Source organism: Leptonotus elevatus, chromosome 4, assembly GCF_054856555.1.
Source record: "Leptonotus elevatus isolate MCC_2025b chromosome 4, RoL_Lele_1.0, whole genome shotgun sequence".
NCBI classification, from domain to species: domain Eukaryota; kingdom Metazoa; phylum Chordata; class Actinopteri; order Syngnathiformes; family Syngnathidae; genus Leptonotus; species Leptonotus elevatus.
In genome coordinates, this window is record NC_141242.1 from 5,642,114 (window position 1) to 5,664,019 (window position 21,906).

At 41.9% G+C, this 21,906-nt stretch overlaps 2 protein-coding genes across 12 annotated transcripts in view; one reads left to right on the plus strand and one right to left on the minus strand.

Annotated features, from left to right (window-relative positions):
* Positions 1-288: 288 nt before the first annotated feature.
* On the plus strand, positions 289-8,871 carry LOC147175141 (long-chain fatty acid transport protein 2-like). The gene is made up of 10 exons (XM_086072779.1): positions 289-859; positions 2,643-2,852; positions 2,929-3,087; positions 3,964-4,088; positions 4,164-4,358; positions 5,025-5,115; positions 5,227-5,425; positions 6,838-6,935; positions 7,011-7,141; positions 8,394-8,871. Exons 1-10 carry the CDS (start codon positions 394-396, stop codon positions 8,568-8,570), a joined length of 1,851 nt encoding a protein of 616 aa, XP_085928905.1. The 5' UTR covers positions 289-393; the 3' UTR covers positions 8,571-8,871.
* A 1,045-nt stretch (positions 8,872-9,916) lies between these two features.
* Positions 9,917-21,906, minus strand: part of tjp1b (tight junction protein 1b) — a 79,102-nt gene continuing 67,112 nt past the window's right edge. For 7 of the 11 annotated variants that reach the window (XM_086072765.1, XM_086072767.1, XM_086072766.1 and 4 more), the window contains 8 exons: positions 20,404-21,261; positions 19,713-19,804; positions 19,280-19,495; positions 19,010-19,146; positions 17,067-17,538; positions 16,742-16,959; positions 14,618-14,761; positions 9,917-12,767 (listed from right to left, as the gene is read on the minus strand). In XM_086072765.1, coding sequence (XP_085928891.1) covers positions 12,673-12,767; positions 14,618-14,761; positions 16,742-16,959; positions 17,067-17,538; positions 19,010-19,146; positions 19,280-19,495; positions 19,713-19,804; positions 20,404-21,261 — 2,232 coding nt within the window. In that variant the 3' untranslated portion in view covers positions 9,917-12,672. The remainder of the gene's footprint in view (positions 12,768-14,617; positions 14,762-16,741; positions 16,960-17,066; positions 17,539-19,009; positions 19,147-19,279; positions 19,496-19,712; positions 19,805-20,403; positions 21,262-21,906) is intronic. The other 4 variants (XM_086072770.1, XM_086072775.1, XM_086072769.1 and 1 more) reach the window with 2 other exon arrangements.

The following is a 21,906-nucleotide window of genomic DNA, read 5'->3' on the forward strand; positions in this document are numbered from 1 at the left end:
TCTAAAAACATCTATCTGTCTGTCTGTCTGTCAATCAATCAATCAACATTTCGTTTTAATTAATTAATCTATTACTTTCACTGCAAATGCGTCAAAGGCAAATTCAACAATAAATAATCAATAACAATGGGGCCCCAAATCCGCGGCCCCATTGAAACATGGCCGGGGATGGAGAATGCGAAGGCGAGGCCGGAATAATGCCGGCAAGTGCGTTCCCGAGCGGGCGTGGGAAGTGATCTGTCAACTCGAAAACACGCGCAAAGTAGGAGGGGTCAAAGTACGCCTGTGAACTTTAGCACCGATGTTCCGCGGCACGCGCGCTTTCTCCAGTGCGTCTTTGCTGCCCTCGGTGCGGCAAGTCAGCGCTGCCGGCAGCTCCTTGACGTTTTCGCGATGTTCATCTGGCTGACGGTGGTGGGCGGCTTGCTGCTCATCCTCAGGACGCGCTTCCCTTACTGGGCGGACGACTGCGCGTACATCCTCCGGAACCTCCTGCTCGCCGTCAGGCTCATCAAGTACAAGAGGAGCAAGCCGTTCCACAGCGTCCTGGACTGCTTCCTGGTGGCGGCGCGCAGGCAACCGGCCAAGACCTTCTTGCACTTCGAGGGCGAGCGCTTCTCCTACGGCGAGGTGGACCGGCGCAGCAACCGGGTGGCCCGGGTGCTGAAGCAGGAGGCGCGTCTTCGCGAGGGGGACGCGGTGGCCCTCTTTCTGGGCAACGAACCCAACCTCGTGTGGACCTGGCTGGGACTCGCTAAACTGGGCTGTCCGGTTGCCCTGCTTAACTTCAACATCCGAGCCAAGTCGCTGCTGCACTGCTTTTCCTGCTGCGGGGCGAAAGTGCTGGTGACGTCAGCAGGTGAGATGTGACGTCACTTAGTTTAGGGGGTTCTGCCAATCTTGGCACCTTGACTTTAATAACAGCAACACCGGCGTGCCAAAATGTGCTTCTCGTATTCAAAAAAGGGGACAGTGGGACTGTCTGACGGTCTGGAATGTTTATTAGCTTGAAACATTGTCCGCTAACTTAGACTTTACAACATAGGCAAGGCAAGTTTATTTGTATGGCACATTTCATACATGCTTTACACAAGGAAAAACAACACCGATAAGCATCGACAAGCACAGTTAACAGAGCAAAAAAAAGAGAAAACAAAATTTGCTAAAAGAACATACGTTGACAATGTTAAAACATTGGACAGCAAACTCGAAACACATTTAGCGTAAGGAAGTTTAAAATAACAATAATAATTAAAAGAGGGAGGGGGGGGAAGCAAAGTTTTCAACCTGGAAGCATTTACACTGTGGGTTGACTTCACTTCTCTTGGCAGCTTATTCCTTTTGTGTGCAGCATAGCAGCTAAATGCAGCTTCACCATGTTTACTTCGACATGGACTGCAACCTGCGGTCAAATGCGGCAGAAATAAGTGCGTTGATATTGAGTGGTTATGAAAATTTGACATGTGACTGCAGGCATCATTTTGGAGGAAAAGCATTGGGGGTTGTTGAAAATGGATTAAGTATTACAAAATACTGTATGGTTTTAGCACTCAAAAAAAAGGACCTACAATAATTAGTAAATAAAAATCTCCGATCTCACAAATTTTGCAGGTGCTTGGATTTACATTAGGGGTGCTTTAGCGTCCCCCGAAATGGGCTGGACACGCCTACACCTGCACTCTCTAGCCCAGGGATCCATAACTTAAATTATGGGAGGGGGCCACAATTGCTTCTCGGGGGGGGGCACATAGGAATAAGCGCTTCCTAATCAGATGTATGACAAATAAAGTAAATATAGATACAATTCAAGCTCTTCCATCCATCCATCCATTAACCGCTTATTCCGCACAAGGGTCGCGGATAGAAGCTCTTAAAATATTGATTATATATTATATTTATATCATATTATATTTTGATATTATATTTCACAAAATAATTACGTACTGTGATATTTTTTTCGCTAGTGCAAGGGGCTCTCTTGTATAAAATTGACCATTTAAGGATGGCACAAAACTGCTGAAAAGCATGCATTAATTGAGGAAACTTCTCTATGTTTTTTGTTGTTGTTATTTTAAACTTCCTTAACTTTTTAGTGTTTATTAACTTTACTACTTTGACCAGTATATTAGACTAATGTCAAACTTGAACTGGAATTTTTCACAAGAGAGCTTTATTTTTGAGAACCACGAGCAAGGAAAATTTATTTCTAATCTAAAGAAAATATCCTGTAGCTATGTAGGGACGCACTGGGCCCAATATTTGGCCCGGATGGACACGGGTACCTGAATTACTTCAGGACTCGTTTCAGCTCTACCGAGTACTTAATTTTTTTTTTTTTTTTACCCGTACCGAGTGCTGAAACCTCGAGCACTTTTGATTTATAAAATCTCTAATGCCAACAAAGTTGTGAAAAAAAGCCTTTCTCTCGCATGTAGATGATGATTCGTCTGTATAGCGCCAACTACTGGCAAGGAGGACTTACTCAATGTCAAATTGTTTTGTCTTACATGCTTCTTTTGAATTTGCTTATTTCTTTTCTGTTTACACAGAACAAACAGAAACGTGCATATTGAAAAGGACTTTTTTTTTTTTTTTTTTTTAAACCAGGAAGTCATGACATGAATATTTGCGCGTGTTGACAGAGCTGCAGGACGCCGTGGAGGAAGTGTTACCTGCGTTGAGAGAGCAAGGGGTCAGCGTCTACATCCTGTCGGAGACGCGCAACATTGAGGGCGTCACCTTCTTGGCCGACAAGATCTCCAAGGCCTCGGACCAACCTCTGTCCAGGGACCTCCGCGCCAACGTTACCGTCAGGAGCACCGCTTTGTACATCTACACGTCGGGAACCACCGGTATGAAGGGGACAACGTCCGCTCATAGCGTTGTGGCTTGTTTTGAGTACGTTTGATATTCTCCTGCGGCTGATAGGTTTGCCTAAAGCGGCCATCGTCACCCACGAGAGGATGTGGGCCGCGTCCTTCCTCCAGTCGTTGTGCGGCGTTACGAGAGACGACGTCTTCTACATCAACCTGCCGCTCTACCACAGCTCAGGTTTTCTCATCGGGTTGGCCGGCTCCATTGAGAGAGGTAATGATTTTTTTTAATTTTTTTATTGTTTGGTCGTTTTAGTACTGAAGTGTACGACGGCGTATTAGGGCCGCGTATAAATATATATATATATATTTTTTTTTTTAGAGGGCGGGGCAATATTCAGAGAAGAAAACTCGCAAATTTGCCACTTAATAAAGTGGCAAATTTGCGAGAAAAAAACTCACGAGAAATACATGTAGCGTAGCTTTAGTCTAATCATGTGAGGATTCATTGGTGGTTAATGGGACAGTTTATAAAATGAAAAGGCAAGATGGAGACGGATTCATTCTTAATTTAAACTTTGCTCGTCATTCAGCGCAGCCAGAGCGACAACACTTCCTGATCTCCTATCAGCTGACTAAACACTAACCAATCAGAAGCTAGCAAGTGAATGACGGAGAGCAGCAGATTCGACACATCAACTTAGCTAGCTAGCTAAATACCAAAATGTATGGACGTGTAAATAATAATTCTGGAAACATAAATGTACAAGTAAATATACATTTTAACAAATTAACTTAAATTCTTGATCGTTCCGGGTGTGGACCTTCGCAAAGCGAGACGTCTTTGTCGCCGTACAAAACGCTTCAAAGAGCGAATGCTTAACATGATATGGTTAATCTATGCTAAAGCAATTACTATCTCCTTATTTGGAAAACCCGACCGAAAAGTATCGTCACAAACAGTCGAGAACGCTACGTGTGTTTCTCGTAAGTTTTGGAGGGGTTTTTTTCCTCACAAATTTGGCACTTTATAAAGTAGCAAATTTGAGAGAAAAAAACTTGTCAATTTGTGAAAAAAAAATTCGCGGAATATTGCCCCCGCCCCCTAAAAAAAAAATATGTATATGTGACTGTTGATGTGTGCTTGCAGGTATATCGGTGGTGCTGAAGAGGAAGTTCTCCGCCTCTCAGTTCTGGGACGACTGCAGGGAGCACAACGTGACCGTGATGCAGTACATCGGCGAGACCATGCGTTACCTCTGCAACACGCCTAAGGTCAGATCCGTTTCCCCTGAGACGTTCACAATCGTTGACGGTCCCACCGGGTGCGGATGTCGTCCCCTCTTGCAGAAGGACAACGAGAAGGAACACAAAGTGCGGCTCGCCATGGGCAACGGCGTTCGCGGCGACATCTGGTCCGAGTTTCTGAGTCGTTTCGGTGACATTAAAGTGAAGGAGCTGTACGCCGCTACGGAGGGAAACATCGGATTTATTAACTACACCTCCAAAGTCGGCGCTGTTGGACGGATCAATTTTTTCCACAGGGTAGGTAAAACCTTTTTTCTTTTTTTTTTATTTAACAAGAGGAGGGCTCTTTTTCCTGCTGCTCTGATATCACTCCGTCCATTTTTGTCATTTTTATGTTTTTGGCATTGAAACTGAATGCAGACATCCCAACAAACATAAACATTTAAAAATTGGAGAGAAAAATAAATGGACATGACGATGATATAAATAAATAAATAAATAAATACATATATAAATAAATAAATGATAAAAAAAATGATACAAAAAAATAAATATAAAAATACATTTAAATATCAATCAATAAATACAATGCTCTGCTCTCATATTTAACGCATGCTGAAGATGCTGTCAGCATGAAATGTTATTCAAATGAGGGGGCGGTCCTAAGTGTCACATTTAATTCTATTTATATATTTATTTTTGTATTTATTTCAAGTTTTCCACATTTATTTTTTGAATCTAATTGTTTTTTTTTTATTTTGCATGTATTTTACGTCATTTATTTATTGTGTTTGTGTAATCAATTCATTAATTTAATAATTAATTTCATTTATATAAATTTTTTGTATTACATTTTTGTATTGTATTTTTTATATCAGTTTTTATTTTCACTATTATTTATTTAAAAGGCTTTGGTCCTCCATACGACGAAGACCATCAAATGTTGTAAACCTCTCCCTCCAGTTAATCTTCCCGTACTTGTTGATCAAGTTTGACATTGAGAAGGAGGAGCCTATCCGAAACGCTCATGGTCTTTGCGTCGAGGCGGCCACAGGTGAGCTGGACACTCTTTAAAAAAAAAAAAAAAAAACATTATGTCCATCCGTCAGAATTATAAATGCACGCTCACTGTCCACGGTTGCCATGTTGCGTGTCCGTCTGCCAGGCGAGACGGGCCTCCTGGTGGGGAAGGTGACTCAGAGGTCGCCCTTCGTGGGCTACGCGGGCAACGAGCAGCAGACGGAGAAGAAGAGGCTCCGCGACGTGCTGAAAAAAGGCGACTTGTACTTCAACACGGGAGATCTGCTTCGATTCGACCACGACAACTTTGTCTATTTTCAGGATCGAGTTGGCGACACTTTCAGGCACGCCGCCACTTTTCCCTTCATGGTGTCATTTTCGTTGTGCTCGTGAAGAGAGTATAGTGAGGAATACGTATATAGTTGGATAACAGGATTTCAAAGTAGTGTTTAAAAAAATACTGTAAGGATTTGAAAGTAGGGTTGGGGTTTTAAATTAGGGTTCTGGTTCAGGGACAGCATTCGTCTTCAATGCTCAAGGTTTTGGATACGAGTTACTAAGCATGTGTTTGTTTTTATGTTGTTACTCATATTTATATTTATATTTATCCATACAGGGTTAGAATCAGATGTGGCAAATCCAGGCCCAGAAAGTAGAAACCCTGCCACAGTTTGGCTTTAGCCACAGGTGCTAGCTAGCTAGCTCCCATGGTGCTCGTTTAGCTGCTAGGGAGCTAGCTAGCATCAATGGTTAAAGCCAAACTGTGGCAGAGTTTTTACTTTCTGGACCTGGATATGCTTTTTTTCAGGGCCGATACCGATTATTATTAGTCAGGGAGGCCGATAACCGATATTTGAAGCCGATATATATTTGCAGGAAGAAAAAAAAGTTGGTGTCAACAGTTTTAATAATAAAATAATAATAAAAACTCCAGCACTTGACTGCTTAAATGCCTTCAAGCACATGTTAATTAAACAGCTTTTGTGATTTGCAACATGTTAAAGGTTTTTTGTTTGCCATCAGCTTTTGCAACAACTATAATGCCAACTCCCAAATAGCCACCAATTCGCAGGCTAACAGTTAACTCGCGGGCTAACCATTTACCCACACGCTAACCACGGAATAACTCCCAAATAGCCGCTAAATAACGGCTATTAGGTTAGCCCGCGAGTTAACTGGCTAGCTCGCGGGCTAATAGCCGCTAATTCACGAGTTAGCGGTTAGCTTGCGAGCTAACCATTCACCCGCACGCTAACTCCTAAATAGCTGCTAATTCGTGAGCTAGCTGTTAGCTCGTGGGCTAACTGTTCACACAAACGCTAACCCTGGGATAACTTCCAAATAGCCGCTAAAAACATCAATCCGCGAGCTAGCCGTTAGCTTGTGTGCTAATAGCCGCTAATGGCTGCTTATTGGCTGTTAACACTGCACGAGCAACCAATCAGATGTGGGCGGGCCAATGCTGCAGGGAGTCAACAGCCGCTGACTCAGAGCGGACTAGGGAGAAAAGTGGCCATTGGAGCAAAAATAACAGTTTTTAATATATTGGCCATCAAAACAAAAAAAAAGTCCGATGCTGATTATCTGTCTATCCCTAACTTGGATTTGCCACTTCTGGTTAGAATCCAGGGTAGTTATTCTGGTGCACCTAAATCACACAGCACTGATTCAATGTGTCATAATCTTTGTTTTACTTCCTGGTCACATTGCTCTTGTTGCTGGGCAGAACCAATGAAAATCCTTTCCTTCCTAACAGATGGAAGGGCGAGAACGTGGCCACGTCGGAGGTCGCAGACGTCCTCACCATGGCGCCTTGCGTTTTAGAGGCCAACGTTTATGGCGTTAAGGTGGAAGGTAGGGCGTCAACGACTCGTCTGCAAGATTAGACGTAAATGTGGCCTTGATTGTAATGCGTCGTTGCTGCGATAGGGAACGAGGGGCGGGCGGGAATGGCGGCGATCACGTTGAAAGAAGGAGAGGACTTTGACTGCGCCGAGGCCTACAGGCAGGCCGTCAGCTATCTGCCGGCCTACGCACGGCCGCGATTCATCAGAATCCAAGTAAGGCTTCGTGGTGCTTGGAACAAGCTCGTTAACTCATTTGCTCCCAAAAATGTATACATATGTTCTATTTTTTAAATGTTTTAAGTGTCCCAAAGATGTATTTATAAGTTTTTTCTAACAAAAAATAAGTTTTTTTATTTATGCTAGAGCATACTGAAGGCTTTGATGCAGCCTCCCAAAAACAGTCGAAGCAATGGTAGTTATTACAAAAGCAGGTGACAGCAGAGTAGAAGAGATCAACCAGGGCCATGTTGAAAACAAGCTGATTTACCCACAATGATGAAACTTAGCTATATTCTAATGCTAATTGCTGCAAAATGGAAACATATAAAAAAAAAAAATCCTGATGAAAGAAGACACTAATCTTTTGGTAGGCTCCATGTTTTTATAGCAATAGAACACAATATTCTGTGGGCCTTGCAAAATCAGTCAAAATCCAGTAAAAGAGCCGGGAGTGAAGGGGGTTGCTTCAGTGAAAATGGCTGGGAGTGAATGAGTTAAAAAGCATGAAAAGTTAAGGCTTTAAATGGCATTAAAAAGCATTCAACACAATATCCAGAGGCAATTTTTTTTTTAAATAGTTGATGTAAAAATGTTGTTCGTGCTTTATTTTACATTAAAAATTGCACAAAGGAGTCACTATAACACAATTTAGCAATAATAAATGTGATTAAATGTATTTCTGGGGATTGGTGACTCGTGGCCTGGAGTCCACCAATTGTTCCAAATACTAAATAGCTCTAAATTGGCAAAGAAAAACCGTTCCTGTTACCAAAGTGCAACATGAAACACTAATCCCACCTAGTGGCAGAAAATTACCTCAATGTTTTACATTCCTTTTAACTGTTAAGTATATATTTTTAACTTCAAATAACTTTATCAATGAACGAAAAGATACAACCACATTTGTCCACTTAGTATGAAAAACTTGAAATTTGTTTTTAATTGTACAATTAGAACAGATATAACATGCAATTAATTTGTGATTAATCGAGAGTTAACAATGGAAGTCATGTGATTAATTACAATTAAAAACTGTAATCAACTGATAGCCCTAATATATTAATGTATATATGTACGCAAATGTGCATATACATTACAACGTTTGGCGGAATAGAACATTGTCCGTTTCCGGACTTTAAGCGATCTAGACTGCCAAAAACTATACTAGACTAAATCTAGTATTTATGTTTACTAGCTTTTGTGCGATGTATTTTTGTGCATGTAATTGCTAAACCGTGTCTTTCAGCCGTCCTTGGAAATGACGGGCACGTTCAAGTTGAAGAAAACCAAGCTGGTGGAAGAAGGCTTCAATCCGTCCCTTATCAGTGATCCGTTATATTACTTCAACGCAGCCAAAAAAATGTTTGCTCCCATCACCTCGGAGGTTTACAGCGCCATAACCAGCGGCACTATTAAACTCTAGCGCAAGAACTTTGAAATCGTGCAAACATATTTTGTTTACATTCAAGTTTGCTGCTTCAAACTCATCTCTGGGATGCACGAACATTCCACCGCAAGACTGTTTCTTGTTTTCCCAAACCTGACAGCCGTAGAAAGCGCAGTACGCGATAATAATTTCATCTTCACGATGGTTGAAATCTGCACCATTTCAAACATGACACTGAAATCTTTTGATCCAATGCTTTTGTATGAGAATGAAGTTTTGTGCGTGTGTGTATTGATTAACATGCTTGACATTAAACTTTGTAGCGAGGTTTCTCCAATCTGGTGGGAGTTATCATCAAAGCACCTTTGAACGCATGTTATGATCGGGCTTGGTTTTTTATCGGGTTTACTGGTTACGGAGTTTTATTATCGTATGTCCCAGGTCAAGAGAGAAAGCGAAGGAATATTTAGTTAGGCATGTTTAGGCCCGGTGGGAAAACAGCTGTGCGCAAGGGCAACGTTTGTTTTTAAAAATGGACAAATAGGCAAGTTAGGTGAGGTAAAAAGCACCTGAAAGTAAAAACCCTGCCACAGTTTAGCTTTAGCCCCCGATGCTATTTAGCTAACTAGCTCCCTAGCAAGTAAACGAGCACCATGGGAGCTATCTAGCTAGCATCTGAAAGTAAAAACCCTACCACAGTTTGGCTTTAGCCCCTGATGCCAGTTAGCTAACGAGCACCCTAGCAGGTAAACGAGCACCATGGGAGATAGCTAGCTAGCATCTGAAAGTAAAAACCCTGCCACAGTTTGGCTTTAGCCCCTGATGCTAGTTAGCTAACTAGCTCCCTAGCAGGTTAACGAGCACCATGGGAGATAGCTAGCTAGCATCTGAAACCCTGCCACAGTTTGGCTTTAGCCCCTGATGCTAGTTAGATAGCTAGCTCCCTAGCAGGTAAACGAGCACCATGGGAGCTAGCTAGCTAGCACATGGGGCTAAAGCTAAACCGTGGCAGGGTTTTTACTTTCTGGACCTGGATTTGCCACCTCTGAGGATAATATAAAATAAATATATATTAAGTGTCAAATTTTACACCTGGTACTCTTGCCAATTTCCTTTATTTTTTATTTGACCAAAATGAACTTTATTCTTGTAAATTTACAACTTTTCCCTGATACTACAGCATATTTTTTTATAAACCACCAGAGGGTGCTAGAATTGCACAAATGGAATACAATCTTGCCTTTTGAAACAGATGTGACATGACAACATCGTGGCAATTTTAATATCTCGATATTGCCATTATCGTTACATTCCCAATGACTAACTTAACAAAATACTTGAAATACATAATTTGAAATGACAAGACATCTGACCCCACAGTGTAGTTTACTTTAAAAATGAATTTATTTATTAATACAGTGGTATACATTAAAAAAAAATGTTGCAGAAGGAGGGAAAGTTTTAAAAGAAACCCAAATAAATAAAAAGAACGCTTCACACATAAAGAAACAAACTAATGTTGCATTGAAGCATTGAAGTGTTATATCAAAAGAAAATAGTACTGATGTGCCATAATAAATCATCTATTAGTACAAAAATACATTTCAGGGCACACAATAAAGCATCCAGTATCACAAATAAAGGAAGGGACCAGTTGTCGTACCCCTAACCCCCTTTGAGCGCATCTTTTAATTAAAACCACTGAAACCAAGCACTTGTCTATTTTTGTTTTGTAAATAAGAATAAAAACTTTTCATACGGTTAAAAATGCCTTACGTGGTGTATTTATGCAGTACGTAGAAAAGTCGGACTTATTACTGCTTATGTCAGTTCCAAGGCTCAGGTTTTTTTTTTTTTAAACCGGAATACAAACATAACCAATGTAACTTCTTCACTTTCTTTTCCACTTTTTTTTTTTTTTAAACAAACTTTTTCTCTTTTATACAAAACAATAAAGATGTACAAAAGTTGATTTACAGAGAACCAAGGCCATATGCTAGCGGTATTTACAGCCACAACGTCCTTTTTCTGCGCCTCGTATGCATAGCAGGAAAAGAAAGCAGACCTTTCGTTTCATCGGCATCAATTCTTCACGTGTGCTAGAATCAAAGTTCCGTTTAGGAAAGAGGAAGGGAAGAAAAAGAAAGAAGAAAAAAAAGAGAACTTTGCGTCGACTTGGACTGGAGCGGAGTCGGATTCTCTCTCTTTTGATATATTTCTAATGTATACATATATGCAGATAAGGCATCACTGCTCGCAGTGTTGGATGGGCTTCTCATGTGTAGAAGTGGTAGCAGGCGTCTGGACCTGAGTCATAGCACATGCATAGATCTCTAGACAGCAGGAGTTTGTCAAATCAAGTCAGTACATTTGATCTATATTCAAAGATTTGCTACAAAAAAAAAAAAACGTTTCAATTCGGCAGAGAGCCCCGTTCAGCGCTCGTCGATGCCAACGGCGAACCTTGGTTCCGTCCGCGTATTTTGTGGCATCAAGCCACGTCAAGTCCTTCGAGATCCTTCACGGCCCGCGCCAATTGCAAACACAACGTTTTGGCGGAGGCCGACTTTGCCCTTTGGGAGTTTTCTTTTTACACTTTGCAAAAAACAAACAAAAAAAACGGTATTATTAAAGAACATTTGACCAATTTCTACTTTTTTTTCTTATTTTTGATTGATCTGGGGCCTCACTTATCAAAGCGTGTGTAGGATTTTTTCAAAAAGGGTACGCACGCACACAAACGCTGAAAACGGTGTTTTGTCCCCCCCCCCCCCCCCCAAAAAGAAAAAAAAGTTACGACTCATTAACCTCAAATTTCCCAAGTCAGAGTTGCACTTCAAAAGTGCGTCTCATCCGCTATATGCCCAAATTCAAGCAAATAGCACCACACACATTTAAATGGGCCGTGCTCGCCAACGCTAGTTTGTGAATCAGGACAAGAGAAACAAAATACGTTATTTATTTTTTTTAGAGACCAAAATCGTACCACTTAGGTAGAAAAAAAAAAAGTCCTTTCACTTCTTTTCAATACATTCCATGTTCACCTCACGAGTCTGCTGGTGGAAAAATAATGAAGCATATTTTCAATCCATTCGTCCCATTTTAGCATTATAGCACCCTCTGCTGTCGACGGACACTGATGTCACGTGACCCACAAAACAGGTGCGCCGTGATGTTCGCAATGCGAGCCCGAGGGCACTTTGACGTCAATTTCCGTCGACAGCAGAGGGCGGTATAACCGTTTTAGGTAGACTCGACACCGATCTGATCGGCTGGATTGGGATAAAAGTTTTTAAAATGGATATATTGCTCTATCTTGGGATCGAATTGGTGATCGGGTTCTTCAAGTTCGATTACTGATTGTGATTGGACGAAAAATACTGATCATAAAGTTTATGTGTCCTTTGATTCTTCCTCTAGGGCAGGGGTGTCAAACTCATTTTAATTCGTGGGCCACTTTCACCCAAATGTGATCTAAAGTGAATCCCACCTTTTTTAATCCTTGTTCCGAGGTTCACTTCAAAATGCAGCATCATTTAAAAAGGACCAACAAAACATTAACAACCAACTCGTACATGACGTGCAAAATCAGCACATGTGAATCTATAGTGAACGTTTGATGAAGTGGACGTATACAATCTGGCTTCCATTCACCACCTCACTGTCGCACTAAATTTCCCCTCTAAAATATACGGAGGTTAGTGTTTCCATGTGCGCAGTTTTTTTATTTTTTTTGATAGGTTACAAACTTTGCGTACGCATCTCTCAGGTCCTGTTTTGTGCAGATTGAGGCATTGATAAGCGAGGCCCCTGACATTTTACAAAAAGTAGCAAAAAATGTCAAGATGAGATTACTTAGTCTGCGGCACCGTCATGCACTCTCATTTCAGTCCCCCCCCCCTTTTTTTTTGCAAGCCTCAAAAGCACCGGAAAAATGACCAAAAAAAAGAACAGCTGGACTCTGCTGACTCTCCTTGCGGTGTTTTTTTTTTTTTTTTTTTCTTAGGGGGGGAGGGTAGGCGGTAAACAACGCAATGGTGAAGGCTGTGTGCCCCCTCCCACCACCAACTTGCCGTGGTGCAGGCAACAGACGCCCGCTTTCTTTCACGTTCAGGAACAGACCAGCTGTCCGCCCTCTTCAGAAGTGGTCGATGAGCACAGAAACACAGTTTGCACCCACCAGGTAGTTTGGGTCTCCGGGGAGAGATTTGTTCTGCCAGCTTTTGGGGTCACCTGCACACAATACACACAACATCAGTATTTTTATTAATAATAAAAAAAAAAAAGTACATCTATAAAATAAGCATCATTTAATAACATGTACGGCAGTGTATATGTTAACGTGTTAAGTTTCACATTCTGACATGATTAACTCATTTGCTCCCAAAACGTATAAATACGTTTTATTTTAAATGTTTTAAGTGTCCCAAAGACATATTTATACGTTTTTTTAATGCTAGAGCATACAGAAGATTTGTCAATAATGAAAAACGTCGCTATATTCTAATGCTAATTGCTGCAAAACGGAAACAGATAGAAATAAAGAAAATTTGGTAGGTTCCGTGTTTTTATAGCAATAGAACAGAATATTCTGTGGGCCTCGCGAAATCAGTCAAAATCCAGTAAAACAGCCGGGAGCGAAGGGGGTTGCTGGGAGTGAATGAGTTACGTTTTACATTTTCACGTGATAAGTTAAACCGAATGCAAAAGTCAAACATATCAATCATCACGTTTTAACACGATACGCGAAAATGTGAAATTCATCACAACGAAAAATGTATCATGTTAAAACGTTAAACTTATCACGTTATAATGTGAAATTGATATATTATGTGTGATACTGAACTTTTTCCCCCCCCTCGATGTGGCAGCAAAAAACGTCCGTATCGATGAGCGAGGGTTTCTCAAATGTTTTTGGTCTAGGGACCCCTTACAGGGAAGAGATTTTTCCAAGGAACCCCTCATAATCCTCGTGTCAATCAAAAATAATTGCCATATTATGTACTCCTAAATGCCAATACGAGTTAACCCTTCTGTTGTGTTTGTTTCTTAACAATGTTCATGGGTCAATGTGGCCCGTTCTAATGTTTAATCATCAAAAAAATATCACACAACAGAATGCAATGTTATTAATATTTAAAAAATTAAAATAAAAAAAAAAGAAATGAAGGCCAGCAGACCAGACAAAGTTGAACGGGTCAATTGGAAACGCAACATAACAGGAGGTTAAAAAAAAAAAAAAATCTTACATGAATTTGGAAACTATTTACTTCCCAAGCCAAAACACATCACACGTATGTATATGGGGAAAATAAACAATGAGATGAAAAAAAATAAATATATATTTATATATTGTAACTGTACTTTTAAGTTGCTTGTTAAGTTGAATGTCTCAAACTAAACAACAAAATAATTGTAAACGAAGAAGAAATAATGACAAAATGTGAAATTTTTGTCCCTTCTAATGTCAGTAAGAGTTGTTAGACAATATGAGAGTTGTTCGGGCATTGAAGCCACTCAAGGCGGGACACACGGTCGGCTCTTTAATGAGCGACATCTTTTAGTCAGTGACACATTTACAAGCTGGGGGAGGGCGGCTTAGTCCTTAAAATATATTTTATGATTGTACTTGAGGGAAGCGAGGATTGCGTGATGAAGTAGAATAATCATCCGGGCTGTGAAAGTGACAGCGAGACAAACCCCAATGCTAATTTTTGCACATGCTAGTATAGTGTTCCCTCGCAAGTATACTACCTTAAGTGTCGTGTGACAGCGGGGAGATTGACCGCAAGAAATGCAGCGTAATTAAGAGCAGGAAGGTCTCCAAATAATGGGAATAGTCTAAAAAAATATATAAAAAAAAAAAAAAAAAAAGGGAATAGTCTAATTATATGAAGTGACTAATGATAAAATAAAATAAAAAAATTCACGAAAATTAGAAAAGAAAAATGACAAAGTAGCCTGTCCAATGGTGAAGGAATGACGAATGTGGAAAAGAAGGTGACCAAACTCTCCTCTACAATCATGCACATCCTTAAGCCTACAGACTCAACAAGGACAGAGAGAGAGAGAGGACAGCGTACCCGACGAGGAGTCGGAGGATTTTAGAGCAAAAGACCAACCATCAGGGGTCATAGACGCACAGTGAGGTAAGCGCAGCTCCACCGGCTTCAGGAACTTGAGTCCATGAGGGCCGCACATCACCAGCGGACTTAGCAGCGTTTCTCCTGCGTGGACATTGCATCGACATTTAGATTCTACAAGTGATACATTTAGGAGAACAAATGTACATCTGCGAGGTGTTTGTTGTGCGCTCTGCTTTTCACCTCAAGACCACCAAAATCAACAAGAAGTGACCCGGAAGTGCCCCAAATAAAACAGGAGTCAACCTGGAAGTGACCCAAATAAAACAGGAAGTGACCCGGAAGTGCCCCAAAATCAACAGGAAGTGCCCCAAATTAAACAGGAAGTGACTCAGAAGTGCTCACCCCCTGATCTGTACATATTACTGGATAGGCGAAAGCCCATACACGCCCGTACAAGCCGTTGAAGCCACAGGGCGGCCATCTTACCCCGGTTGGTATGTGATGCTTTGAAAAAAACTTAAAGAAAAAGAGGGTCTCTTTTTCTTTAAGTTTTTTTCGTTCAATTCCTTAGACCCCAGTATTAGATTTGGTAGAGGCATAATTTGTTGAATTATAATTCTTTCATAAAAAATACACAAGTTTCCTCCTGTAAACATCATTAAGCACATAATTTATGCATGTATTTACGGCAAGTTGTGAAATGTCTGAAGTACTCTTATTTATGTTAAAGCAATACAAAGTTCATTTAGGCTCTCACACCTTAACTAAATGTTGTAGACTCAAACTTTTTTACTGTCATTAGTGTATTTTAGCAACTTGAAGATGATTCCAGCATTAATTTCATTGTGCTTTTGCTCATTTTGAAGATTTTGACAGTTTCACCTGAAGTGTCCAATCGGGCTGAAAATGCATTTAAAGCAATACAAAGTTCATTTTGGCTCTCACACCTTAACTAAATGTTGTAGACTCAAACTTTTTGCTGTCATTAGTGTATTTTAGCAACTTGAAGATGATTCCAGCATTAATTTCATTGTGCTTTTGCTCATTTTGAAGATTTTGACAGTTTTACCTGAAGTGTACAATCGGGCTGAAAATGCATTTAAACAAATTTAAAAACATCATCAATCATACAATTTCTACTAAGTACTGTTGTTCTCCAATTCGATACTGTTAATGTATAGGATCGTGTGCCGAAAAATGTTTCTTGGGAGTGGCAATATGGCGGCCTTGCGGCTTCAAAAGTCTTGGCCTATCGGCTATCCAGTAATATATACATATCAGTGGTGCCCCCCAAGTTAAACAGCATGTGACCCGAAAGTGCACCAAAATCAACAGGAAGTGCTCCAAATTCAATAACCGGTTTATCTTTTACCCTGCCTTCACATGCTATGGGAAAGATGGACCTTAACACTCGGAAACTCCTAATAACGACCGAGTTCTGTTCATGTGATTATGTTGTTATAACATAATTGTGTAGATTCTAAAACATCCTGCTGTGCTAGCGGACATCAACCCCCTTATAAGTGTTAATATTTCTTGCCATTCACAAATCCTTCGGTGCTCTCCGCCATGTTGAAACTTGAATTGTCCAGTAGAAAATACGACATGAGGAGGCGTTCACGTGCAATTTTCTACTCGACATGTAGTACTTACCATAATTTCAATACCACATGAAGACAGCATTAATTCCATCGTTCCCAGTTCCTCACTCCTAAAAACATTGAAAGCGACTCTAGAAGTTGTTCTTACGCCGCCATATTAAGGAACATCTCAATAGTCTTAAATGTGAAACCAGCATCAAGGAGCTAGCTTAAATCAAGGAAGGTGTGATGTATCCTCTGCGGACGTCTTGTAGCTGCTCTATAGTAATGTATGAGAATGGGTGTGTACCCTATCAGCTGGAAATAGACGAGTCCACTACTGACAATGAACAGTGCCTATTAGCAAGGCTTAAGCATTGACGAGAAGAAAAACATTGTTGTAAAGGAAAACTGTCCCTAAAAATGTGATAGAAATGAAATACGACAAAACTGAGGGGCGCCATCATGCTTGCGTGCAATGCAACTTTGCCTGCTAACCAATGATTTTACTATTGACAGCAAACTTGCACGCGAGACTGACCTTTCTCCTTGTCGAGCGGGGGCAGGATGCTGTTGTCGCGGCACACCTTGAAGTAGATCTCCTGCTCCACGTTCTCCGGGATGGCGCCCTGGGGGATGATGATGCTGACGCCCGTCTCGATGGAGCTTAGGACCCCGCCGTTGCAGTTAAAGACGCCCCGGGCGGTGGCCACCACCGTGTGCCCTTCATCCTCGTCGTCATCGTCCAGCGCGCCGGGGCTGCGGCGGAGATCACGGTCATCAATCAGGGCGGCGTTTGGTGCAGAACAACACACAACAAGTGCAGCACAGTGACCTCATTGTGAAAAGAGACCAAGTGACATTACCTTACAGGAATGGCTTTGGGGATGGCGTTGATGTTATTGTGCTGGTATTTGGGCCTGTTGTCCATGGTGCGAGTGAAGGTGTCCAGACCGCTGTCGTGGTCCGGAGGCTGAGGTGAGAGCTGCAGCTTTCCCGAGCTGTTGCTCAGCATGCCGGGCTTGCCGAGAAGCTCCGTCTTCACCTGTGTGTCGTTGGGCAGCAGGTTGTGGTTGAACTTGGGGCTCTCGAACTTGCGCTCGAACGGTCGTGCTGAGCTGGTGTACGGCTTGGGGACGTAGCGGTTATAACCGGTGGGAACGGGAGCACCGATGGCCTTCGGGGTAACTGTATCCGTGCCGTTGACCGGGGACTTGTCGGGAAGGGCCCGTGGGGGCAGATAGCCGATTGGTGCGGGTTCATCCCTGCTAACGGGTCTGAGAGCTGCCAGGTCAGGTTTGGGATTTGGGGAGCTCAGTGGTTCGGGTATGGAGTTCACTGGACAAAATAGAGATAATCACAGAATTGCACCAAAGTACAATTAATCAAATACTCCCGATAACTTATAATTCATAGACATTTGTATTATATCATTCTATTAAATCGGATGATGGGATATGGAGAAATTGAGTATTTTTGTGTCGCAAAATATGGCTTTTTGTAATGTGTTTGTGTGACATCGATGATAGAAAATCTGGTAAAAAAAAAAAAAGAGCTTTATATCACATATTACAAATTAATAAGCAAATATAATGTTAAAAATAGCCACTGATAAGCTTGCACGAGTCAAATTCTTGAGGGGTTCTCCAAGTCATCAGGTCAAAATGACTAGTGACTCAACATAAACAGCGCAAGCGGAACATTTCTTGTAAAAAGAGAATAAGTCATGCAATTTAGGAATCAATTGTTTTTTTTCATGATATTGTTAGGGAGGTTTTTACCCCGGGATTACACCACATACGTGTGCGTCGCGTCTCTGCTCCGCTGCGTCTTGACTGCGTGCTCCGGACACGTCAATTTTATGGACAAAACTCCACAATGACGATCCTTGCGCATCAATTTTTAGGTTGTCTAAAAAGGATGTGCCGTGTCATATATAATCCACCTCCATTATAAATCTCCCCCCGTCCATGTCCGCTGCAGTGAATTAAGCGTTAAGCATTATGACGTTTTGCTGACATGATTGCGAAATAGGATATGGCGAGTGTTTTATTCTGAAAAGTATCCGGAATGTTTTATTTTGAAATTGCATTGGTCTTCCTGTTCCGCTCGATGTGTTCTGCGCTAGTTTGCCATTTGACAGATGCGTCGTCCGGCAAAAATTGAACATAGGTCTATCTATCTAGCAGCTGGTTCGCAGTCGATCCGCAGCGCACACGCGGTTGGTGTAATTTGAACAAGCTGATAGAATGGAAACGAATTGGCTGCGCCGACGGAACAAAGCGGAGACGCAACGCACACGCATGCGGTGTAATAGATGTTCACAATACAGTGTTGACACAAAATGTTTCACGCTTCTGCAAAAAAACAAACAAAAAAAAAAAACACCACAAAGTCAGGAAATACCTTTGAGAATATCTGAAATTGATTCACACAACTTTAATGGTGGCAGGTGTGCGCAAACTCCCATTTAATCTGAATTTCACTCGCATTTTCACACCGCCACATCCCTAGGCAACCACATAATTTCAGTTGTTTATTTTTACTTCCCCCCTCATGAAAAATGGGGGTGGGGGCAGTTTAGAGGTCTCATTTAATACCTGGCATGTAAAAAGGGCTGTGTAGACTTTTTATATCAACTGTACATTGCCTGATGCAATTTGAAGAAAATAAATGAGTGAAGCGTTCAAGTGTGTAGAAGTTAATCTTGAGCAGCTAACCTTAAATCACACACGCTGTTGCATAATAATGCTAACAAAAACGGACAAATCGGGAATATTCCAGTCGAGCAGGTAAATAGAGAGCTTACCATCAGCCGGGCTGAGTTTTGGCAGTGTATTGGGTGGGATGGCAGAGCCGGGAGGTCCGTACAGAGTAGAGGGGCTAATCTGAGGTAGGGGATCATATCGTTTGTCCCCTGGACTCACTTTCTCGACAGACTCCACTCTAATTTAGGTCGAACATAAAAGGGGATTCAAGAATGAATAAAAACATTGGTGATTGTTGCTGAAATGCAAAAGGAAAGCAGGGATTTTTATTTTTATTCCCCCCCAGTGGTGACTAATGTAAGTGCTTCTACCTGTTGTACGGGTACGACAGTTGAGCTGGTTTGGCCAGATCGTGGAAGCGATTGATGCCAGGATTGGGTTGGCACATGGATTTGCTGTCAAAGCTGCGACGATCAAAGTAGGACAACTGCTTCCTGTAGTACTCCTCGTCCTCATCCGGGTCAAAGTGATTGGTACGCATTACATCATCAAGCGGTTTGGTGTGAGGCCTCTGTGGCTCAGGGGCCCTAAAGATGAAGCAAACAAGAATAAGGCATCCATTTATGACAGCTTCTGTGTGGGACAAACCATGCATGCCGGTCATGTTTGTTGTAAGCCTTAAATTTATCTGTTGCACAACAACTTACCTCCACTAGATGGGGCTCAAACAATGAAAGCGTTATAAAGCAGGCGTGAAAAAAACCAACCCTGTAACCCGAGGGTGCTGTAATAACCACAACATACCTGTAGGAGGACCTTTCCTGCTCCAGGTTGCTGAGCGAATTTGCCTTGAGCACCGGACCAGGTGCACTTGAAGGTTTGGGAACATCTGCTGGCTAAATGACAAAGAGAGGACACAATTAGACAAAGGGTTTTAAACTCATTCACTCCCAGCCATTTTCACTGAAGCCACCCCCCTCCTTCACGGCTGTTTTACTTGATTTTGACTGATTTTGCAAGGCCCACAGAATATTGTGTTCTATTGCTCTAAAAACAAAACAAAGATTAGTCTCTTATTTCATCAGGGGAAAAAAAAAAGTATATTTCTATCTGTTTTGCAGCAATTAGCATTAGAATATAGCTAAGTTTCATAATTATTCACAAATCACTTTACAACACTGGGGAAAAGAGCAGTTTTTGCAACATGGCCCTGGTTGATCTCTTATACTCTGCTGCCACCTGCTGGCCGTTTTTGTTATAACCACCATTGCTTTAAGCGACCTCCTCAGGTCAGAGGCTGCATCAAAGCCTTCTGTATGCTCTAGCAAAAAAAAAAAACATAAAAAACATAAATACGTTTTTGGGACCATGACAATATTTAAAATAGAACATTTTTATAAATTTTTGGGAGCAAATGAGTTAATTGTTGGCAATACTGCTCCTTCATGAGGGATAAGAACAGCACACACTCTCATATACTTGAAAAACAAAGTACCCTGAGCACTGATGATTCTCCTTCCTTCGCCCTGTCCATGGAAACGGACCGTTTATTTTCAAACATCTTCACTCTGTTGAGGACCGACTGTGGTTTCATAGCCGGGTCCTCATCCAGGTCTTCCCGTTGGTGGGGTGCCAAGGGTTTGGATCCAGGAATGACAGCTGGTTCACCAGGGGATGCGAGGGTCTCGGTTTTAGGAGGGAGAATTGGTGGTTCACAGTTCATCACAGGCTCGTGCATCCCTGCCTTGAAGCCCCGGTGCGGACCAGGAATGTAGGAGGGCCTTAGACCGGAGTCGCCATAGTACTGCTTTGGCGGTTCTGGAGAACGAGGAGAGTTAATGGGAAAGCAGTGAGGGTCTGCCTCATAAGGAGAACGCGCATCGTAGCCTGCAGGGGGCGGCGGTGGATGCGGTTCATCGTAACGAATCGGCCCAGGTTTAGCGTGGCGCGCTCTGCCATCGTATCCCACAGGAAGGGGATCTTCAAATCGAGGCTGAGGCGGGCTGTAGTCCCTCCCTGGCCCATCCTCGTACGGCGAGCGGGGGTTGTAGCCGATGGCTTGCTGGTGGCCCGGCTGGTAACCCGGGGGCTGTGAGGGCGAGGTCTGCTGGTCGTAGGGGGACCACTGTTCGTTGTAATGAGGCACACGGTTGTCGTAGTGCATGTGAGAGTCAGCGTTGTGAGACTTTGGTTCCGTGTAGCCGCCCCCGTCGTAACCGTAAGGCGGGTGCTCGTATTCTCGGTATGGCTGCTTGTCCTGGTACGGCGGCTGGTGACTGTAGCTCATAGAGTGTTTCAGGCCATGGTTCATTCGCACAGGTTCCTCCATATTGTACAGGTCTTTCTTGTACATCTGTGAAGAGACAATATGGATGTTGTGATGATGCAACACTTTTAACCACCATCATGTTTCAAGACAGAATATGGGGGAAAGATATCCAACAGCAAATTAAAAAGAACCAGCAGAATATTTTAAAAATATTAAGAGTGAAATTCATGGAAGTGAGCATACAGTAAGAGTAACACTTTCCAAATTACATAAGGAAATTTGTCAAAGTGCAAATAACACAAGCAAACATTATTATTATTATTTTTTAAATAGTTCTGAATGCCCGTTTGACAAGATGCCTTTCAAGAATGATCATATTAGATTTTTTTTTCTTCACGTTTTATAATGAAAACAATTGAATTTCTGAAAGGCCTAATCTCAAACATATGATGTGTAGCCTGTAGACAGCAAATTGAATTCCAGCACTTCCTATGGAAGAAGGTTCATTTATTGGCATCTGCTCAGAACTAAGCATGTGAACATAAACATAATGCAGTGTGCTGAGGGAGAACTGCTTTATGGAAATCATTATCAAAAGTACTGTCTGCAGGTTAGCTTTCATCATGCAACCAACATTCAGTTTGGATCTAATGCAACGTCAAACTACTGCCACTACAACACAACACGTCTACAATAATGCCACTCTAAATGCTCGTTGTTCATCTACAG